The sequence below is a fragment of the Rattus rattus genome, chromosome 5 (genome assembly GCF_011064425.1).
Source record: "Rattus rattus isolate New Zealand chromosome 5, Rrattus_CSIRO_v1, whole genome shotgun sequence".
NCBI lineage: Eukaryota > Metazoa > Chordata > Mammalia > Rodentia > Muridae > Rattus > Rattus rattus.
Genome location: NC_046158.1, coordinates 112,264,788 through 112,283,531, shown reverse-complemented (window position 1 = coordinate 112,283,531; position 18,744 = coordinate 112,264,788). Strand labels below are relative to the sequence as shown.

General features: G+C 38.9%; 1 protein-coding gene across 3 annotated transcripts in view; it reads left to right on the top strand.

The window, feature by feature from the left end:
* Nucleotides 1-318: 318 nt before the first annotated feature.
* Nucleotides 319-18,744, top strand: part of Gpcpd1 (glycerophosphocholine phosphodiesterase 1) — a 44,642-nt gene continuing 26,216 nt past the window's right edge. Inside the window, exons 1-5 of one of the 3 annotated variants that reach the window (XM_032904267.1) lie at nucleotides 319-470; nucleotides 6,046-6,117; nucleotides 9,954-10,047; nucleotides 12,838-12,919; nucleotides 18,625-18,700. In XM_032904267.1, coding sequence (XP_032760158.1) covers nucleotides 6,069-6,117; nucleotides 9,954-10,047; nucleotides 12,838-12,919; nucleotides 18,625-18,700 — 301 coding nt within the window. In that variant the 5' untranslated portion in view covers nucleotides 319-470; nucleotides 6,046-6,068. Of the gene's footprint in view, nucleotides 471-6,042; nucleotides 6,118-9,953; nucleotides 10,048-12,837; nucleotides 12,920-18,624; nucleotides 18,701-18,744 lie in introns of those variants that run through there. The other 2 variants (XM_032904268.1, XM_032904269.1) reach the window with 2 other exon arrangements.

Here is an 18,744-nt window from a genome sequence, read left to right as displayed (position 1 = left end):
TTTCTAGAAAACACAGGGCTCCCTCATCCTTTTGAGACTGGCTCTCACTTTACAGCCGTGGCTGTCCTCGAACTCTCAGTTCACTTGCGCAACCTCCCCAACACTGGGATTACAGGCGCACCACCTTGACCTGCAGTGCCTCAGCTGACCCAGAGCCGCCAGGCTAAGCTCTTAGGCCACCTCATGTTTCTGGGACCGCCTTCCAGGAACCTGCAGCCTGCCCCCCGGCGCGCGGGCACCGATTGGCCAGGACAGAACCGGGCGTGACGTCAGGCCCCGCCCCACCGTCCTTCGACCCCGCCCCGCTGGGAGGGCTGGCAGTTTAGGGCAGCTGAAACCGGTTTGAGAGGTGACTGTAAGCTGGGCTCAGTGCTGCCACCGTCCACCTAAGGGAGTGCTGGCGAGGCGCAGACTCTCGGCTTAGTCGGCCGCGGCCCAGGCTCTCGGCGCGGCGCGGAACGGAGTGGCAGGTGAGGGGGGCCGGCGGTGCAGGCGACGCTCACGCGGAGTTGCGGGCGGGCGAGCGGGCGGGCAGGCGGCCTGGTGTTCCGGAGTCGCAGTGCGGCTGGAACCCCGGCTGCCACGCGGCCCCTCGGTCCTACTGAGCAGCGTGACCAGGACAGCCACGGAAATACGGGGCAGAGAATAGGGGAACAAAGAAAACGGAGGAGCTGGAGCCGAAACCCTCCTTGCCTCCCACCTCAGCCACCTCGCGCTGGCACTGGTGACTCGCAGCGTTTTGACAGCTGCTTATTTCCCCAAATTGCCTAAAAATTAGTGCCCATGAAAAGAAACTCCGGATGACAGTACAGTCGGGTGGGGAGAACCCAGGGCTGCTGTGTAGCTCCTCGTTGGTGCCCTCGGTGACGTTTTAGGGCTGCGGTCCTCTTGGCATCGCCGGCTTGGAGACAGTAGCTGCCCCGTGCTGCTTCATCTGCTGGGTCTTGCGAAAAGCGCGAGGTGGTGGGAGGAAACCGGGAGTTTGCCGGTTTCTAGGGATTCTCTGACTATGCAGGCAGCATGGTTGGGGCTAGTGTCCCCCACTCCCCCAACTCCTGTCCCCTGCGGCCCTGGGGCTCCTGCCCACTTTGCACTTTAAGCCGCTGCCTGTTACAGGTTTTTAACACAATAAGGAAAACTAAAACAAGCTGTCAACCCACCTCCACCCCCCAAATTGCTCAATGTTCTAGAAACAAACAGCACAAAATAAAACTGCTAAACTTCATGCAATGGCTTGTATACTGGGGATTGGGGGGATGGGGGGTGGAAAATCAGTGTTGTAAACAGAATTTAAATCTGCAAAGAAAGATGCAGGAAATTTGGACCCAGAGGATTGGTAAACACAAAAGAAAACTGTATATTACTATTTGGTGTGTACAAAAAGTTGGTGGGTGAGTCAACTATTTGTATTTAATAAAAACGTACGATAAATACATATGAAAATATTGTCAACATGAAATGAACTGCATTTGGAAAAAAGCCCACTGCATGTCTAAAGCTGATGAAAATGTTAATTTTGTTTAAAGAACACTCCTTTAGTCCTTGCTTAATGAAAAACCCATTCTTGTTTTCATGCTCGAGTAAACTATTGCCTAAAAGTATATAGAGATCTGAGAAATGGGGTCATAATGACCCCCCACCAAGATAAGCAGACATCAATGTGGCCACTTAACTATTTATTTATTTATTTATTTATTTTTGATTATAGGATATTCTGAGGATCAAAGCTGCTAGAATCTAGGAAAGAGTGAGGAGAATTGGAAACGGCTTTTTTTCCTTTGAAAAGTTTTAAAGGAAAACACAGATGTTCTTTTTAGCCAGAAATACATGCTTTAGCTAAAAATACCCTCCTTCAGTTCAGCTGTAAACTGAGTGTTCCTGTACCCTCGGTTAGCCTAAATCTCCAGTATACTTCCTAAGCCGATAAACTAGTTAGGTCTGAAACTAGCTGCTAATGTTCAGCAAAAAAGGTATAAACTTTATTTTGCCAGGAGGAACTGTGAAAAGTTTTGATATCAGTAAGTTACAGTGGCATTTAAAAACTCATGGGCCAGATAGAGGCAGCAGTGCAGACTGCCCTTTTTTTTCTTTCCCCGGGTACTTAAGAGGCTGAGGCAGACTGATCTGTGAATTCAAAGTCAGCCAGGGTGTGAGACCCAGCCTCCAATAAGTAAGCAGATTAAGTTAAAGTAACTGCTCAAATTTGGCTGGAAGTGCTGTGTAGTGTATGCCTTTCGACAGTACAAATTGGAGGTTGCATTGGGGAAAAAAAATTACCCAAGTGGAAACAACAAGCTAATAGTGTGTATGTAGTGAGGTGCTGGGTGAGCTGGCTATCTGTGTCAGCTGGGTAGGCAGTGACTAGCGTATTTTACTCTTATCTTTTGTGTATCTGAAAAACCTCCTTCATCCACGGTGGGATATTTTTGTTTGTTTAGCAGAAGAAATAAAGATAGCTGTGTAGACTTTGAGATTCGGTAGAACAGGTACTTAAACACTGCTACGGCGGTTTAGGAGGCGGTTGGGTGCCAAAGCTGTACTTCAGTCCTGCACCAAAATTTTGGCCTCTGTCCATGGTCAAGTAAGCTGCCAGCACAGCGGCTGCCCAGGCTTTCGCTTGTTGCGGCATTACATTTTTGAGGGGTGGGAATTGAAGTATATTGCTGACATTTGACAATTCAAGCTTGTCTCCTGGCTGTTGTGTTTCCATGTGTGTGCCTCTATATAGTGCACTCAATGCAGCTGTTCACTTGTCACAGCTATCACAACTGCAGGGACGGAGAACTTGACTGTCTTCCCTTTTATTAAATAGCCAGACTGTTCATGGTTGTCTAATGCAGTAGATGTCTAGAGCTAAATTTGTACTCACTGTTGGTTCGAGTACATGGGAATGATTACATGTGACTTCGCTTACATTGACTGAATTGAATTGGTTATATAGCCAATTGATGAGTGGTTAGCATCAACTCTGAAGTCTTGTAGATGAAATTGCCCTTAGTTTAGACTTGTAAACACTGGGTGAAAGTTCAGATTACAGTGTAAGATTGACAGGCTGGTTAGACTCAGCAGAAATCGAAGCTTGCTGAAAAGCCTGAGGGCCTCACTACTAAGGGCTAAGTTTGATCCCCAGGACCATTCATGGTAGGAGAGAACCAACTCCTACAAGTTGCTCTCTGACCTTCACATATATAACTTGGTCCTCCCTCTCTTTCTCTCTCTCCTCCTCCTTTCCTCCTTTCTCACACAAAGAGAAAATTGAAGTTTGTTTTTCAGTCATGTTGCTGAGTTATGGGTTTAGTCTGTCTCTTAAAATTCAGTTTACTGGATAGTGGTGGTGGGCACCTCTAATCCCAGAGGTCCAGGTGGACAGATCTGGGTTTGAGACTAGCCTGACCTGATAGATTGAGCAAGGGCTACAAAGACTGTTCAGAAAACAACAAAAATTAAATTCATTCAGCAACTTTAAAGCTTTTTTTGTTAGATTTAAGATTTTCTTGTTATAGTTTGGGTCTGTTAAATGGAAGGTTGCAGTATCTGAGTCATTTTACTTACTCAAAAGCTCTTGTATGCTCAGGGTTATACTCACAGTTTTGTGTCGCTATTTATTCTAAAGGAAGCTATTGAAGTATTCAGGTATTAGGCTAAACCACACCTGTTTCTGTAGCACAAGCTTAGGACGAATAGATCTTGTTTATTCTTAGACACAAAAAATCAAATAGGTATCTTATAAATTATTTTGCTCATGAAATTTTTTTCCTGTACAGTCTTGGGAGTTTTTACCAAAAACAGAATCGCCAAATATGATAAATATGATACTGTACATTTATAAAATAACTTTCAACATTTAACACATTTATAAAGTAACATTTCAGCATTATATCTTCTAATTGATATAAATGTGACAATGGATCCATAGTTTGTAGATACTGAGCATACTCTTGATTACTTACCAGCCCTCTTTAGGTGTTATAGATCAGGTTTTTGGACCTCAGACCTATTAATTATGGAGGATTGCCCAATCAGTATGTGATGTTAGCAATACTATTGGCCTCTGTCCACTAGAGTCTATATAAACATCCCTATTCATAAAGTGAAATGTAGCTGGTAAATTAAGGGCATGATGCTGAATAAAAGTGTGATTGGTATTCTTTTAGAGACTTGGACATCCCTGCACAAGGTATTCTTGGGGTAATCGTTTGAGTAGTTATGTAAAATGTATCAGCACATAAAGACTGTGTTCTTAGTTTAAACTTAGTAACAATCTTGAGCTGTATGTGTCTGTGCATATGTGTGTATTTTTTTTTTTTCTTTTCTTTTTTTTCCCGGAGCTGGGGGCCGAACTCAGAGCCTTGCACTTGCTAGGCAAGCGCTCTACCACTGAGCTAAATCCCCAACCCATATGTGTGTATTTTAAAGTAGTTTCCTGCCTTCACTCTCCTTTTTTAAGGTGGGCTGTGGTACACAGGCTTGGCTAAGTCTGGAGGTTGGGGAGAAAAATTAGAAGATACGAATAAAAAGGCAGAGGACCTCAGTGTTAGAAGTGTGAATTTCTGAAAATAAAATCTGGAGTGAGGAAGAATGTTTGCCTTCATTATCTCATAGTACAGAGAAGAGATTAGAAGCCAGGACAGCTGTGTGATTTTGAATGATGTTGATAACTGAAAAGAATGCTGTGGCCATAAGAACATCAGATTAAGTTTTTTTGTAACAGTTGGTAGTTGAGACTAAGTTTAAAGAATTTTAATATGCTGGTCCTATAAAAAAATCTGAAAAGACTTAATTTTGAGGGAGGATTTGTATGGGTAACCAGTTACATTGTGTATTAGAAATAGTTTTAGATCCTCGTTGCCCCACAAAGCAAGTTTGTTGCTTTTATGTTACTCAAGCAGAAGTCTCTACTTGAGCTTTTTCTGTCTGTGGGGTCCTTTCACCCTTACCTGGCTCTGGCTAAGAAAGATATGTTGACTTAGCACAGCTGCTTATCAGAACAGAAAGTATGTGCCAAGCACAAGAGAATCTTGACTCCCTAAAAATAAAAAGTTTGGATACATTTGCTTTGCAATATTTTTGGTACATACTTTCCTGTATTTTTGGGAAGTGTGTAACAAAAACATGAGTTTTACTGCATACTTAATGCAACCAAGTGTATATAAGGAGTTTGGAATGACTACTTGAATGTTTTATTTGTATCTTTTTTTTTCTTAACCTTTTTCTTATCAAAGTTTTTTTTTTTTAAAGATGAAGGCATGAAGTTGGGAGAAAAGGCACTAGGAGGAGTTGGAATGAGTGGTATAGATATGATCAAATTGTATAAACATTTAAGATTTTTAAAGAAAAATTATTTTAAAAGTTAGTCATCAAATATCTTTTGAGACAAGGTCTTTATGTATTTCTGGCTGTCCTGGAACTCAGAGATCCTCCTACCTTTGCTTTCTGAGAGCTGGAATTATAAGTGTGCACCAATTAAATTGGGGTTTTTTGTTTGTTTGTTTGTTTTTGTTTTGTTTTGAGACAAAATTTCTCTTTGTAGCCCTGGCTGTCTCGGAACTTGCTCTGTAGACCAGGCTGTCTCAGCCTCCTGCCCTTAAAGGCATGAGCCACTACCACCCAACCAGTAAAATATTTTAAAAAAAATTATTTAAGTGTATGTGGAGAGCACAGGTCAGGGGACAACTTTCAGGAATTGGCTTTCTTCCACTTTTACTGTAGACCTGGGGATTGAGAGCTTGGGTCAACAGGCTTGGTAGCAAGTGCATTTGCTCTCTGAGTTACCCTCTGTGTCATTGCATTCATTGCTTTTTCTGTTAAGACAGTGACTCATGCATTGTAAGCTGGTTTCCAACTCACTGTATAGTATGGGTAACTTTGAACTTCTGTCAGTGCCCCCATGCTAGGTTTATGTGGTGCTAGGGGCTGAACCCAGGGCATTGTGTGTGTTAGATAAACACTATCAGTGAATTATACTCCTAACTCCATTGTGTACTGATGCAAAAATAACTTTGTTTTTATTCAGTTAGTAAACAGTTTTCTTTTCTTTCCTAGCAGAAATCTTAAATAATTCCATCAGAATGACACCTTCTCAGGTCACCTTTGAAATAAGAGGAACTCTTTTACCAGGTAAAGTAGACATTTTTTTTCTTTGCCAGATGTTTTTAAAATTAATCATTTGAAAAGCCCCCCTTCCCAACCTGTATGGGTGTTTTGTCTGCATATATGTGTGTGTATGTATCTCCTGTAGAATTCAGAAGAGGGTATCAGATGATCTGTATGTCCTTAGGATTGTTGTGAGCTAATGCTCCAGAACCTTCTCCCTTTTTTATCATATCTGCCCCAGGAATGTCCGTTTTGGGATTCTAACTAAGCATTGTCCGTCAGTGTTCTTTCTTTTCAAGTGATACCTGTGCTCTTATTGGCATCCACATAAAAGAATCCAGCAGCCTGAATTGTTTTCTGCCTCACAGATCATGCCAATTTGGTGCAGTCCTGTGTTTGCCTTTTCTTTCCAAAGACCTTGCCTTTTAAAATGTTAATTGTCTGTCTCTTTTTAAGACAGGGTCTTACTTTATTCCTGGCTAGCCTGAGACTCTTGTCAACCACAGAAATCTGATGTCAGGGCTACCAGTGCTCTACCACCTGAAGCCTGATACCTCATTTTCTACCACACCTGTGTACATCTGTTGGTTCAACCACACTCCCTCTTGGGCCCAATTTTCAAATGAAAATTTTAGATGAAATTACCTGGTCTTGTCTGTCATACACATACTTAGAATACAGCAAATTCAAGCGTGCACCCACCCCTCATGGTATCATATTTTATTGCTAAAGAAAACTAACTTTTTGCACAGATAGAGATGGTATTTTGTTTGCATGACAAAGGGGATTTGTGCTACTGTAAGAAATTGAAATATTTGGCTAAAATTGACTTATTTGCTACTTGAATTTTCTTTTAGCTTCATTTTTCTGTTGTCAAAGTACTGTGAAATAATTGGTGTAAGGTATATACCAAACACTACCACCTGGGTGTTAGTCTTGCTGTTTGCTATGCTCTGCTTATATTGGCTGCCTTTCAGTTCCTCAGATCTGCTGGTCCTCTCCCTGATTCCTATTTTGAGAATTTTTTTTCCCCAAATCCTGTTTTCCTTTGCCTGGATCTGTGTTCTTTCACTCACCATTATCACCGTTATCAAGGTGAGGAAGGTGAGAGGGCCTCTGAGAAATTTCCTTAGGTTCTGGCACTGTTTTTGTAGATCTTCTAAAGATTTTCAAATTGCTTGAGTAATTTGCCCTGTGACAAGTGCTAAGCTTTATGAGAACATGATCATGTCTTGGTGCTGAATTCTTGCACCTAGCACAGAGCATGGGACAGGTTAGAGTAAATGTGTTCATTCTGTTTAGCTAATGCTTGTAGCAGCCACTACAGTTGTGTGTGCTTGTGCACATACTTTATGTGCAGCCAGAAAACCTAGTACAGCTTTACTCCAGTAGAATTCTTCAGGTGATAATTGCCCATTATTAGCTGATGTGCAGCTTCTCACTGCTCACTTTGGTCTTATAGATTGCCTTCTGGAGGGACTACAGAGTCTTGTACTCTTTGGGGGGCAGGCAGGGTCTGATATTCCCAAAGTGCTGTAGTAAAAATTAATTGGTTTCTACACCACCTTTGAATATTCTTTTCCTAAATAAAAGACACAAAACCTTTATAATCAGCCTTTTTAGCACTATTCTATTTTTGTCTTTTGTTGTCAATAACCCTGAGATATAACTTGCCATGTTCCATCTGGGCCACTCTTCCTACTCCAGTTGGTCAGCCCTCATGACCATATTCTCATGTTCTGCGTACCCCATGCTGTATTCCTTCTTCTTCTCTTCTACCTACAGACCCCAAGCCTGGGAACTGAAGCTCTAAAGCTCTACCTCTCTTCTATAGGCTATAGATATTAATAGTTTTAAATTAAGGAGCACAACAAAAGCTGGTAAACATGAGAATTCACTCATAGGCAGTTAGACCTTTGGGTACAGAATTTAACATTACAATATGAAGTAACAGACCAAAGTTCAATACAATCCCCCTCTCCTCCCCGCCATCTTTTATTGTCTAAATAAAAAGGCTCTTTTTCTTAAAATAAGAGTTACATTCAAAAAGTTCAGTTTGCTTGTGTTTGGCAACTCAGGAGAAAGTATTCTATTATCTATCCTATCCTGGTGAGTTCAGAGTTTTATAGCGAATTTTTCTATCCTAATTTCTATTACTATCCTAAAGACATCTTCTTGGACTTAAAACATCTTCTTAAATCCTAAACAACTTATTTTTCTAGTAAGACTGACTATCTAGTCTTCAACCCCATCGAATACCTGAGACTGAATAAATATTACCCCAGTGTGCAGGAAATGCAGATGCACAATGTTCAAAATGACAGATAATTGACTGCCAGGACAGTCCCCAAAATATAAAAATATATCATCTTCAGCCTTCTGGCCCAGAATTATCTGATGGACCTTTTGTGAAGCAGGAATTATGAAGAACTTGTTCACCCTGTCGTGGCAGAGCTTGGCAGTCATCTTCCCTGCATCTGTTTTTACTTTCTGCACAGAATTTTGTCTGTAGATGAAGGCAGGGTGTTTTCTTTGTGTAGTGGCTAGCTTACCACAAATGACACCATCTCCAGTTGCAGGTCACTTGATGCTGATCCTCATCTTCCAGGTTGAATGGGGTGCTGCCAGGGGCTGACATGTCTCGATGGCCCCCCCAAAAAAGCCTTAAATTAATACATACATCTTTAAATGCCATATTTTGTGAATCTCAGGTTTTTAAAGACCGTCTATTCTATATCTGAACAAGCAGATGTTTGCCTCCAGCTACATATCATCTGTTAGCCCAGGATGTATATTTTTGTGATAATCCAGACTAGTATCTAACATGAACATGAATTTGCATTTCTTAACCATCCCTAATAGTTTGTAATACCATCTATTAAAAGGACTGGGACTAAACCTTGTAATTTTAAATGAATTGCACATAGATAATACCTTAGATAATAACAAGAGTTTAAACACACACACATTATGTTGTAAGTTAATCTTAAATTTTTATATCCATATACAAACGTTTATACCAGTAAAAATCTTAAACCTGTGTTAATATACAGTAATCCATATCAATATGATCAAAAACTGTTACTTGAGAATAGCAATAACTCTAAGTTCAATAATCTACCCCCTTATTCTATTATTTCTATATGATAATTCTATGTGTGCTGGGATTAGGTATAGGTAGTAGAGAATCAAGGCTTTGTACATGCTACAGACAGTTCTCATGCTTCCACTGCTCCTATGCTCTACTCTTTGAGAGAATTGCGAGCAGGCAGTTTAAGTTAGCAGCTGAGGACATCAGGCAGATGAACTGACCAGAGTTAGCTAAGAGTAGCTACTTTTGCAGACAGGAAGGCACTCAGTTTAAGGGAGGGGAATGATGCCCATGGCTAGATGAGAAGGGAGATAGAGAAGTAGAGAAAGGTGTTGTAGGAGACTCCTCAACAAGTTAATTGTCTAATTCTTAGATGTCTTTAGTAGTCCAGTGTTAGCACTGGGAGGTAGAAGCAGATGGATCTCTGTGATTCAGGGTCAGCCTGGTTTGCATAGTGCCAGATTAGCCAGAGCTGCGTAGTGAGATCCTGCCTACAAAAACACCACTCTCCTATGAAGAGATCGTATCCAATCACTTTCTTTTTTGAATGCTTTTTACTTAAATTCTTGAACAGATAAGGAAAAGCTATTTTTGCTGCTTCTGGTATGGAGAGGTAAGTCCAATTAACTTACAAGTTCATAGAATGGCAGTGAGTCAAAATTCTTGCTTGAGGTTCTTTCTTGACTTGAGACAACTTCAACTTCCCTTCTTACTTCCTAAAATTGAAGAGTTTCTTGTTTGGAAAAGCCTAACAGCTCGATTTCTTTAGGAGAGGTCTTTGCAATGTGTGGAAACTGTGATGCCTTGGGAAACTGGAGTCCTCAGAATGCTGTGCCTCTTACTGAGAGCCAGACAGGCGAAAGGTGAGTGCAGAAGCACCAGGGTACAGCCATTGCGACGTACATTTACATTAGAAACCTAGGGACTGGTCTGGATAGTTTCCCTTTCAACTTAATAGTTATGAAAATTGTGAAGTATATACAGTTTTAAAAATAAAATCACCATAAAATTGGGGGTGGGGCGGGGAAGGAGGTTCCTTATAACTTCCATTCAAAACTCTTGACATCTTGTGACTTTCCATCCCCATCTTTCTTTTATTGCATTTTTATTGTGTGTGTGTTACATGTATATATACATATATATGTATGTATGTATTTGTATGCCACTGTGTGGTATGTATAAAAGAAGTTGCAGGAGTCAGTTCTCTCCTACCATCTGGGTCCTGGAAATAGAATTCAGATAAGCGGTTTGGCAGCAAACTCCTTCACTGAGCCATGCCAAAGAACTCCCCTCTCCTGAAGGGCCCCCACCCTGTTGGATGAACTGAAAATTGAACCTATGATGTTGCACACGCTAAGGAAGAATTAAACCACAGAGCTACATACACAATCATTTCTTTTTTGACTTTTATTTTGAAACTATATCTTGCTGAGTTAGTTACTCAGGGCTGTTCATGAGCCCTGAACTTGAGACCTGTGTCAGCTTCCTCAGTTATTAGGACAGGCTGGGGCTACCACATTGGCTTTACCACTGAGTTCCAAAGTAGCAGATTTGTCTCATTTAAAACAAAGTTTAGGTATTATCTCAGGACTTCTCGGTCCATTGTTGTATGTGTATGTGTTTTTAAATCCAGGCCCTCATGTACACTTTAAACATGCATACTGCCGTTTAACTATTACTAAATACTTTGAGGATGGTCTTGAACTTCTGAGTACTAGGATTGTAGGCGTATGTATGTACAAGTGCATAAGAAGTTTCTTTTTTGGGGGGTGCAGCTATTGGGGGTTGTACTTAGAGCTTTTGTTCCTGCTAGAGAAATGTTCTACTACTGAGTACCTTCTTTTCACTATCGCTTTCAGTTGTATTAATGTACTTACTGTCTTGCGTGTATATGTGTATGAGTTTCTCCCTGTCGTGGCATGTTTAGAGTAGTTCTCTACCACGTGGATCTTGGGAGATTGAACTTAGGTTATCGGGCTTGGTGGCAAGTGTATTTCCAGGGTGTTTGTCTGTGTAGCCCTGGCTGTCCTGGCATTCGCCATATAGACCAGGTTGGCTTCAAACTCAGAGGTAGGTCACCTGCCTCTGTACCCTGAACGCACCACCACCTGGCTAAGTGTTTTTAGCCATTTTCCTAGCTTCTTATATAAAAATTGTATTTGTCTGTTTATTTACTAGACAGAATCTCACCATGTAACTCTGGCTGGCTTGAAACTTGCTATATAGGCCAAAGTGGCCTGCCCCTACCTCTTGGTGATCTAGGATTAAAGATATGCCCTACCATTCACCAGTTTAGCATATCTGCTCTCACAGAACTGTGTTCAAATCCCAGCACCCAGTGGACAGTATTTTGAGACTAGATCTTAACTAACTCAAAATGTATAGTAGTTCAGGCCCACTTTGTTCTTTTTTTTTTTAACTTTTTTTTTTTTAAGATTTATTTATTTTACATATGTGAGTACACTGTTGCTGTCTTCAAACACACCAGAAGACAGCATCGGATCCCATTACAGACGGCTGTGAGCCACCATGTGGTTCCTGAGATTTGAACTCAGGACCTCTGGAAGAGCAGTCGGTCCTCTTAACCACTGAGCCATCTCTCCAGCCCACCCACTTTGTTCTTAAGCTTACAAATTTCTGATGTGGAGCAGTATCACAAGGGTATGCTGCCATGCTTGGCTGAAACCACCTTCTAGGAAGTATGTGATATTAATGAGTAGAACATGAGCTACAGTAGATTCCTGAGCTACAGAGAAATGTAATCACCAGCAGTGTAAGTCTACTGCTAGTGCAGTTGCTAGTGCTGGAGAAGGAAAGACAGATCTAGTGTATGCAGTTAGCTGTTGTCTTGGGCAAAGCTCACGGATCCAGGCTTTAATTTTCTAATCTTCACAACAAAGTGGTTAGGATAGAATGAGAAGATGTCAGTAAAGGTGGCACTTATTCAGATTGTGGTTATTTGTGTTATGTCATACATGCATCCATTGTCCCTGTGACAGACACATAACAGCTGAGAGGATTATTTTAAGTTAATTGAACAGCTAGGCTTGAGACTAACAGTGTACATGGCTCACTTACGACCTGAAGGGTGTACTCCAAAACCTTATAGTAACATGAAGCTTCTCTGGGTAAGTTAGAAGATGAGAGGATGGACAGTTTTCAGTCTTGTATTGCCTTGAGTTCATGTGGCAATATGTGTATCTGGTTCCTTCTTATCCTTTAAGTCTTAGCTCAGTTCTTTCACTGGGGATTCTACTTAAAAGCTTCTTCAAATTTGAATTTGTAGTGTTTTTTTCTGATTTTTTTTTTTTTTAAACACAGGATCTTACCATGTAGCCCATGCATGCCTTGAACTTGCTCTGCACTCCTTGAGCTCAGAATTTTTCTACCTCTGCCTCTTAAAGTGCTAGGATTACAGACCTGTTCCACTCTACCTAGCCTTGTTAGTTTAGTGTATATGGCTTGTCCACCCACACAGGAAAGCAAACTCTTTGAGGATGGGCTAATTGCTGCATCCCTACTTCCCAGGGGCAAGCCTGGAGTTAAGTCATGGGTAGAGTCCTTACTTGGGAAGCTGTGAATTATGAGGTCTTCACACATTTTACTTTGATACTGATGCATTCTTTTCTTTTCTTTTTGTCCCCACCCGTCAGTGTATGGAAAGCAGTGATTGTTCTTAGTAGAGGAATGTCCGTGAAGTACCGCTACTTCAGAGGCTACTTTTTAGAACCAAAGGTATGTTTTCTTTATATACTTTATTTCTGTAGGACTTTCCAGAATAACAAATTTAAGTTTCAAAACATTGGAAGTAAAATGAGTTTGTTTTGGTCAAATAAGGAATAGAATTATTAATAACATTTTAGTGCAGAAGAAGAAAAAAAGAGAAGCAGGTAAGTACCTAGTTCACAGACATTGTCATGGGATTTTGAATGACTAATAGTAAGTATATGCTGCAATGTCTTAACCAGTATTCTCTCATCTGTACATTTTTGTTTGTAACCTTGTAAACTAGTTACTAATTATAGGGTTTTAAAATTTGTTTTTATTCTGTGATACAAATACATTTAGAGAAGTATATTTTAATTTTTTTTCATGGCAGTCATCTATCCCTTACTGGCTGCAGTATTTATTTAATGCTTACCAAAAAAAGGGTGATTTCTCTAGGAGCTTCCCATAGATGCTGCTGATCAGGCAGGGTCTTTGAAAACTTTGATCACCTATTAGCACTCAGTCTGCCTGCCTGTCCACAGCTTAATATTCTAGGATTGTTTTCATTTTCAGAGAAGGAAAATGTTAACTTGTTTCCTTAGTTTACCGACGTCAATTTATTTAATGAAAAGATCTCTCCCTTTGTATTTTTATCTTTGCCTCACTTGTGCATGTGTGGGAAACAAAATATGGACTAGGCCTATAGGAATTTTATTTTCTTTCGAGAATTATAGGATACTTTTGTTATATACAAAAAATAGTAGCAATCAATGTTACCTTACTCTTTTAACTCATAAAAACTGACAAATCCACTCCAGCTGTCTTTTGCACCTATTACATTATTTTAATTATAAGAATATTATGTAAATATTCAGTAATTGAACTTAAATTACATTATGGGTGATCATTATGTTGGCTTATCTTGACAATAGTCTAGCAACAAAGAACATGTTTATTTGGTCTAGGGGTTGAACCTCATGGTCAGGTCTTCCAGTTCAAATTGAACAATATGTAGATAAACAAATCACTCATGTTGTTAGAATTCTGAGTCTTGGCGTATAAAAACTTTGTGTAATGGAAAGGGAAAAGGGAATCTGGACAGTAAAAGTCATTAAGTCCTTTGGGCATAGTTATGTGAAACTATTGTCAACACAAGCCACAGTAAGACAACCTATAGTGTTGATATTTTCATAGAATATGTAACCAAAAGCAACAATCAGTCCATTGATTCCTCTTGGAAACTTGGCAGGACATCTACCAAACAGTAACAGAATTTCCCTTGTAATACTTGCAAAAGTTTACAGTATATGTTGGTGAGTGTGTTTCTTCAAGTAGGTGCTTGCTCTGTATCGTGTACACATGTACCTGTGATGCAGGGGCTGCCCTGGTAAGTATGTTTTTCATGGACTAGAGTAAATAGCTACATGAAACCCCATGCATATGGCTACACTTTTCCCCCTCCTGCTAGCCTAAATGATACTTCTAAAAGTTAGTGGTGCTTTTAAAATGAAACATTTTCTATTTATGATGAAACTTTGTCTTGAGAGTAGTGTATTGCCAAAGACACATACACAAGGAATCTGAATCGTGAAAGTATTCCAATGAGTGGAATCCATATCTTACGAATATTAGGGTTGATGGAAAGCTGGGCTCGAAGAGTGGGTCACTGGGCAGGAGTTGTGGGAGTTCAGCTAGGGATCCACAGGATTTAGCAGCTGAGCTTGTGTGGTTCTTCATCCTTAGATGGAGGCCAGCTCTATCCATAAAGTGAAGGGCTTGGAATACAGGGTCCCATTCATCACTAAATTTATCATTAGCAAGTACAGGGTCATCATTTATATTTTATTTTCTTTCGAGAATTATAGGATACTTTAATTTTTTTTTTTTCATACTTTGCTTCTCCTTGACATGTTCTTTTTTTTTTTTTTTAGTTCGGTAGAGTTGTAAAGTCCTTTTTCTCAGTTTGTCTATTCTCTCTCTCTCTCTCTCTCTCTCTCTGTCTCTCTCTCTGTGTGTGTGTGTGTGTGTGTGTGTGTGTGTGTGTGTGTGTGTGTGTGTGTGCATTTAATTGGAGATTATTTACAGGAGAATGAGCAACTTGGCAATATCTATAACACTAAAGAAAATGTCTAACCCTATAACATTGCCAATCTGGAACACAGGGAAGGAACATATTGTGAGCCCCTCCTCCCCTTTTCTTGGTTTCTTAAAGCTACATGTTTGTTTTAGAAGTTGTAAAGTTAGAATAAAATGTTAGTATGCTACATTTTAATAATTTTACAGGTAGCAATTGTTCCCTTTATTTAATTATATAGTAAACACATTCCTAGAACAGTGTGTCCACACAGAGTTCATGGATTTCACAACTTCACTAAAATATGATTTAAAGGTTTATTTATTTCATTCATGAGTACTTTGCGTGTCTGTATGTTTCTGCACCTTATGTGTGTGCCTGGTACCATCACAGTTGGGACTAGAGTTATGAAGTCTGTGAGCTAATATGCAGATGCTAGAAACTGAACCCCAAGTCCTCTTGGAAAGCAGCCAGTGTCTTAACTGTTGAGCTGTCTGTCCAGCCTAAACTACTTTGTTGAGGAATTAAAATTTAAATTTAAGGAGTTAGCTTTTTTATAATGCTAATGACTAATTTAAGTCATTATTAAATCTTACTTTAATTGTTCATTTTTATAAAAGTGTAGGTTGTCACTTTGTAGTGTAGCTTCTTTATGTAATAATATTCTAGATGCTAAATGCTTTCCATCTTCCTTTATTTGAATCATGTCAGGATGACCATTTTCTTACTGCACTTACTAGAAATGTCAAATAATACTGAGTTGGGTATTGTAACAAAAAAAAAAAAAACCTGTTCTCATATATGCAGGTTGTTTTTTTAAATTGTGGGAAGAGAGAAATCAGAGAAATTTGAAAATTGGAAGTTTGTCTGAAAGCAGTGCCTTTACCTGACTCAAAATGTATTGTGTGTTGATGTATTAATGACGTAAGCTAAGCACAGCTCCACGCTCTTTTGTTTCTTTTGGTACTTGATATAATTGAGTGGTATCCAAGTATTTAAGAAGGCAACAAAAGGAGTTGGAGAGGTGGCTCAGTGGTTAAGCGCACTGAATTTGATTCCCAAAACCCACATTGGGTGGCTCACAACTGTGGGTACAACTTCAAGGCATCTGTTACCTAGCCTTCAAGGGCATCTACAGGACATGCCCACATGCAGACATAACCTGCACATAGTTAAAAAAAGAAGGTAATAAGTAAATCTTTTCAGAAAATATTGTACATATTTTCTAATATTACTAACAGAATACATGTCTAGAGACATTTCCACAGTCATATACTTTTATATATTATGAAGTAACTAGATATTTATTGCTAATAAAGTGCTTGTTACGTTTTCTCCAAAGATAACCTTTCACTTTTTTCCATAAGCTTAAACTTAACATATCATTTGCAGAATTGAACTGTTCTTTCTCAAAATTTTAAAGAATGAATGATTTATTTAGCACATTAGATTAGCATATTAGCATAAAGTTTACTATTTTCCAGCCTTATTTTTTAAAGCACATCAGTGAAATTTAAATTGAAAATTATTTTTCTAACATAAAAGTCATAGTCAACAGTGTAGAAAAATCAATGTATTTATAAATTAGGGTTTTTGTTTTGTTTTTGAGACAGGGGTCTTACTTTGTAGCCTTGACTGGTGTGGAACTTGCTGTGTACACCAGGCTGGTCCCGACTCAGAGATCCACCTGCCTCTGTCTGCTGAGTGCTGGGATTGCAGGTGTGCTGTTTGCTTCTTACACTTAACACTCTGTGTACCAGCTAACATGTGTCTAGCTATAGTGAGGATGTTTGTAGACAGAAGTCATCTTAAACTGGTCCTTTGGACTGTTCAAGTCTGGGCAGTTTTATTATGTAAGTAATGGGTTTGCTGCTAAAATTGAAAGTCATGGTGTTCAAATTATTACTAAAGTAGTTTTCCTATGAAATATATAATTCACAAGGCTGTTCTTAGGTGATGTAGATACTGTAGTTACTATCATAGAGTTATTCTCTAAAGCAAATAAACCCTCCTTTTCTCCCTCTAGTTTTTATCCCTGGTCATGGCATGCTTTAGTTCACATTTAGTTACTGATCTTTGTTAAGAATCTTTGAAGGAAACAATCTTTGAAGGAAAGACCGCTTTTGGCAGCTTAGAGGTAGAAGAAGAGTGAGGGAAAGGTGGACTGAGTGCAAAAGGCTTAGCTCATTCAGTCGGTGCTTTCATTCCTAAGAAACATGCCTATTTTTAATATATATAAACTTACTTCTTTGGAGCTTAAATGATAGATAGAAGTGTGTCTGTTTGCATGAGCATTCACAGACTCACAATCACAGAATGTTTTAAAAAACCAGTTTTAAGTATATAGCAGATAATGCAGAATTAAATGTAATTTTTTTAGTGTATTAGAAATTATAATATTCAGTATGACTAATATAATGGGAGGAGGTATTGAGAAGAAAATTTCTTTTACTATCCAATGTTAATGATTTGAATAAACTTCCAGTACTATTGTAGTTTTTAAAACTGTTTATAAATTTGAAAAAAAATTTAGCCTGTTCTGGAATTATGTGTTTAATAATATGCCCGTTTCCTTGAATGCTTACCATTTAGTACATTTATCAAATTAAATCAACAATGGAAGAGCCATCTAAAGGAGTATAATATACACAGAGAAGTTTATATTCACAGGTTCAGAGATTTATGTTGGTAGTAATAATCCTGAAATAGTGCAAAAGTGGATAATTTTATATTTTTGCTTTTCTGTATTTTGTTTATTATCAGAATATATAAAAATTCATTTGGCACATACTTTTAAATGTAAGCTTCTTTACTCTGCCTTGAGTTTGCTCAGAGGGCCTTTGCTGTTAATTCATTCTTGTAAAATTGTGTGTCAGCAGCCGCACATCATTTTCTTCATTAGTAAGGAAACATAAGAACAGCATCAGGAATTGTTATACTATGATTTTTTTTTTCAACTTGAAAGCATACAACTGAAATTTGAAGTTAATTTATTTTCCATTTTATCACAATCAATTATTTTCAAACTTAACCATTTATATATGTATTCTTCTAGGATTTCTTTTGTTCTCTTTGCAAACGTGGGTTATTGTAATATGAGAAATGTAATAAATTAGTATATACCTCTGGCTTCCTGCAGTAACATGTGCTAAGTGATCCCGAGGTATTTGCTCTTGCCATCCCTACTCTCATAGGCCTATTAAGACTGTCTTCTAAACGTGCAGTCCTTCCTAGTAGAGCAGGGAAATACTTAGAAACACCCCTTTGACATACCAAAGAAAGTATAATTGGTGTTAATTTTAATTTACAGTAGAATTAGTATTGACATGAAGTTAAATTTTCTTAAAAAAAAAACAACAAAAAACAAAAAACTTAAACCACAAAGTAAATGCAAATGGCTTTAAGAGTTTTGTGTGCCAGTTTATCTAGTACTTTTTATTATTGCTTTTTACTTTTTTTTTTTGGTAGTATTTCATCATGTTTTATGACCTGGGTACATGCCTGATTTGGGACATAGAGTATTGAATAACTAGCAAGATGAATTTCTTGTTTCTTGGTCTCATTTAGTGTAAGACATAGGCCACAAACATCTAATGGAATCATGGGTAGAAAATAAGATATAAGAAATTATTGCAGACGTTTAACTTTTAAATTGCAGACTATCGGTGGTCCATGTCAAGTCATAGTTCACAAGTGGGAGACTCATCTACAACCACGATCAATAACCCCTTTAGGTATGGGCATTAACTGCATCTGTTTGAGGCATATGCATAGTTAC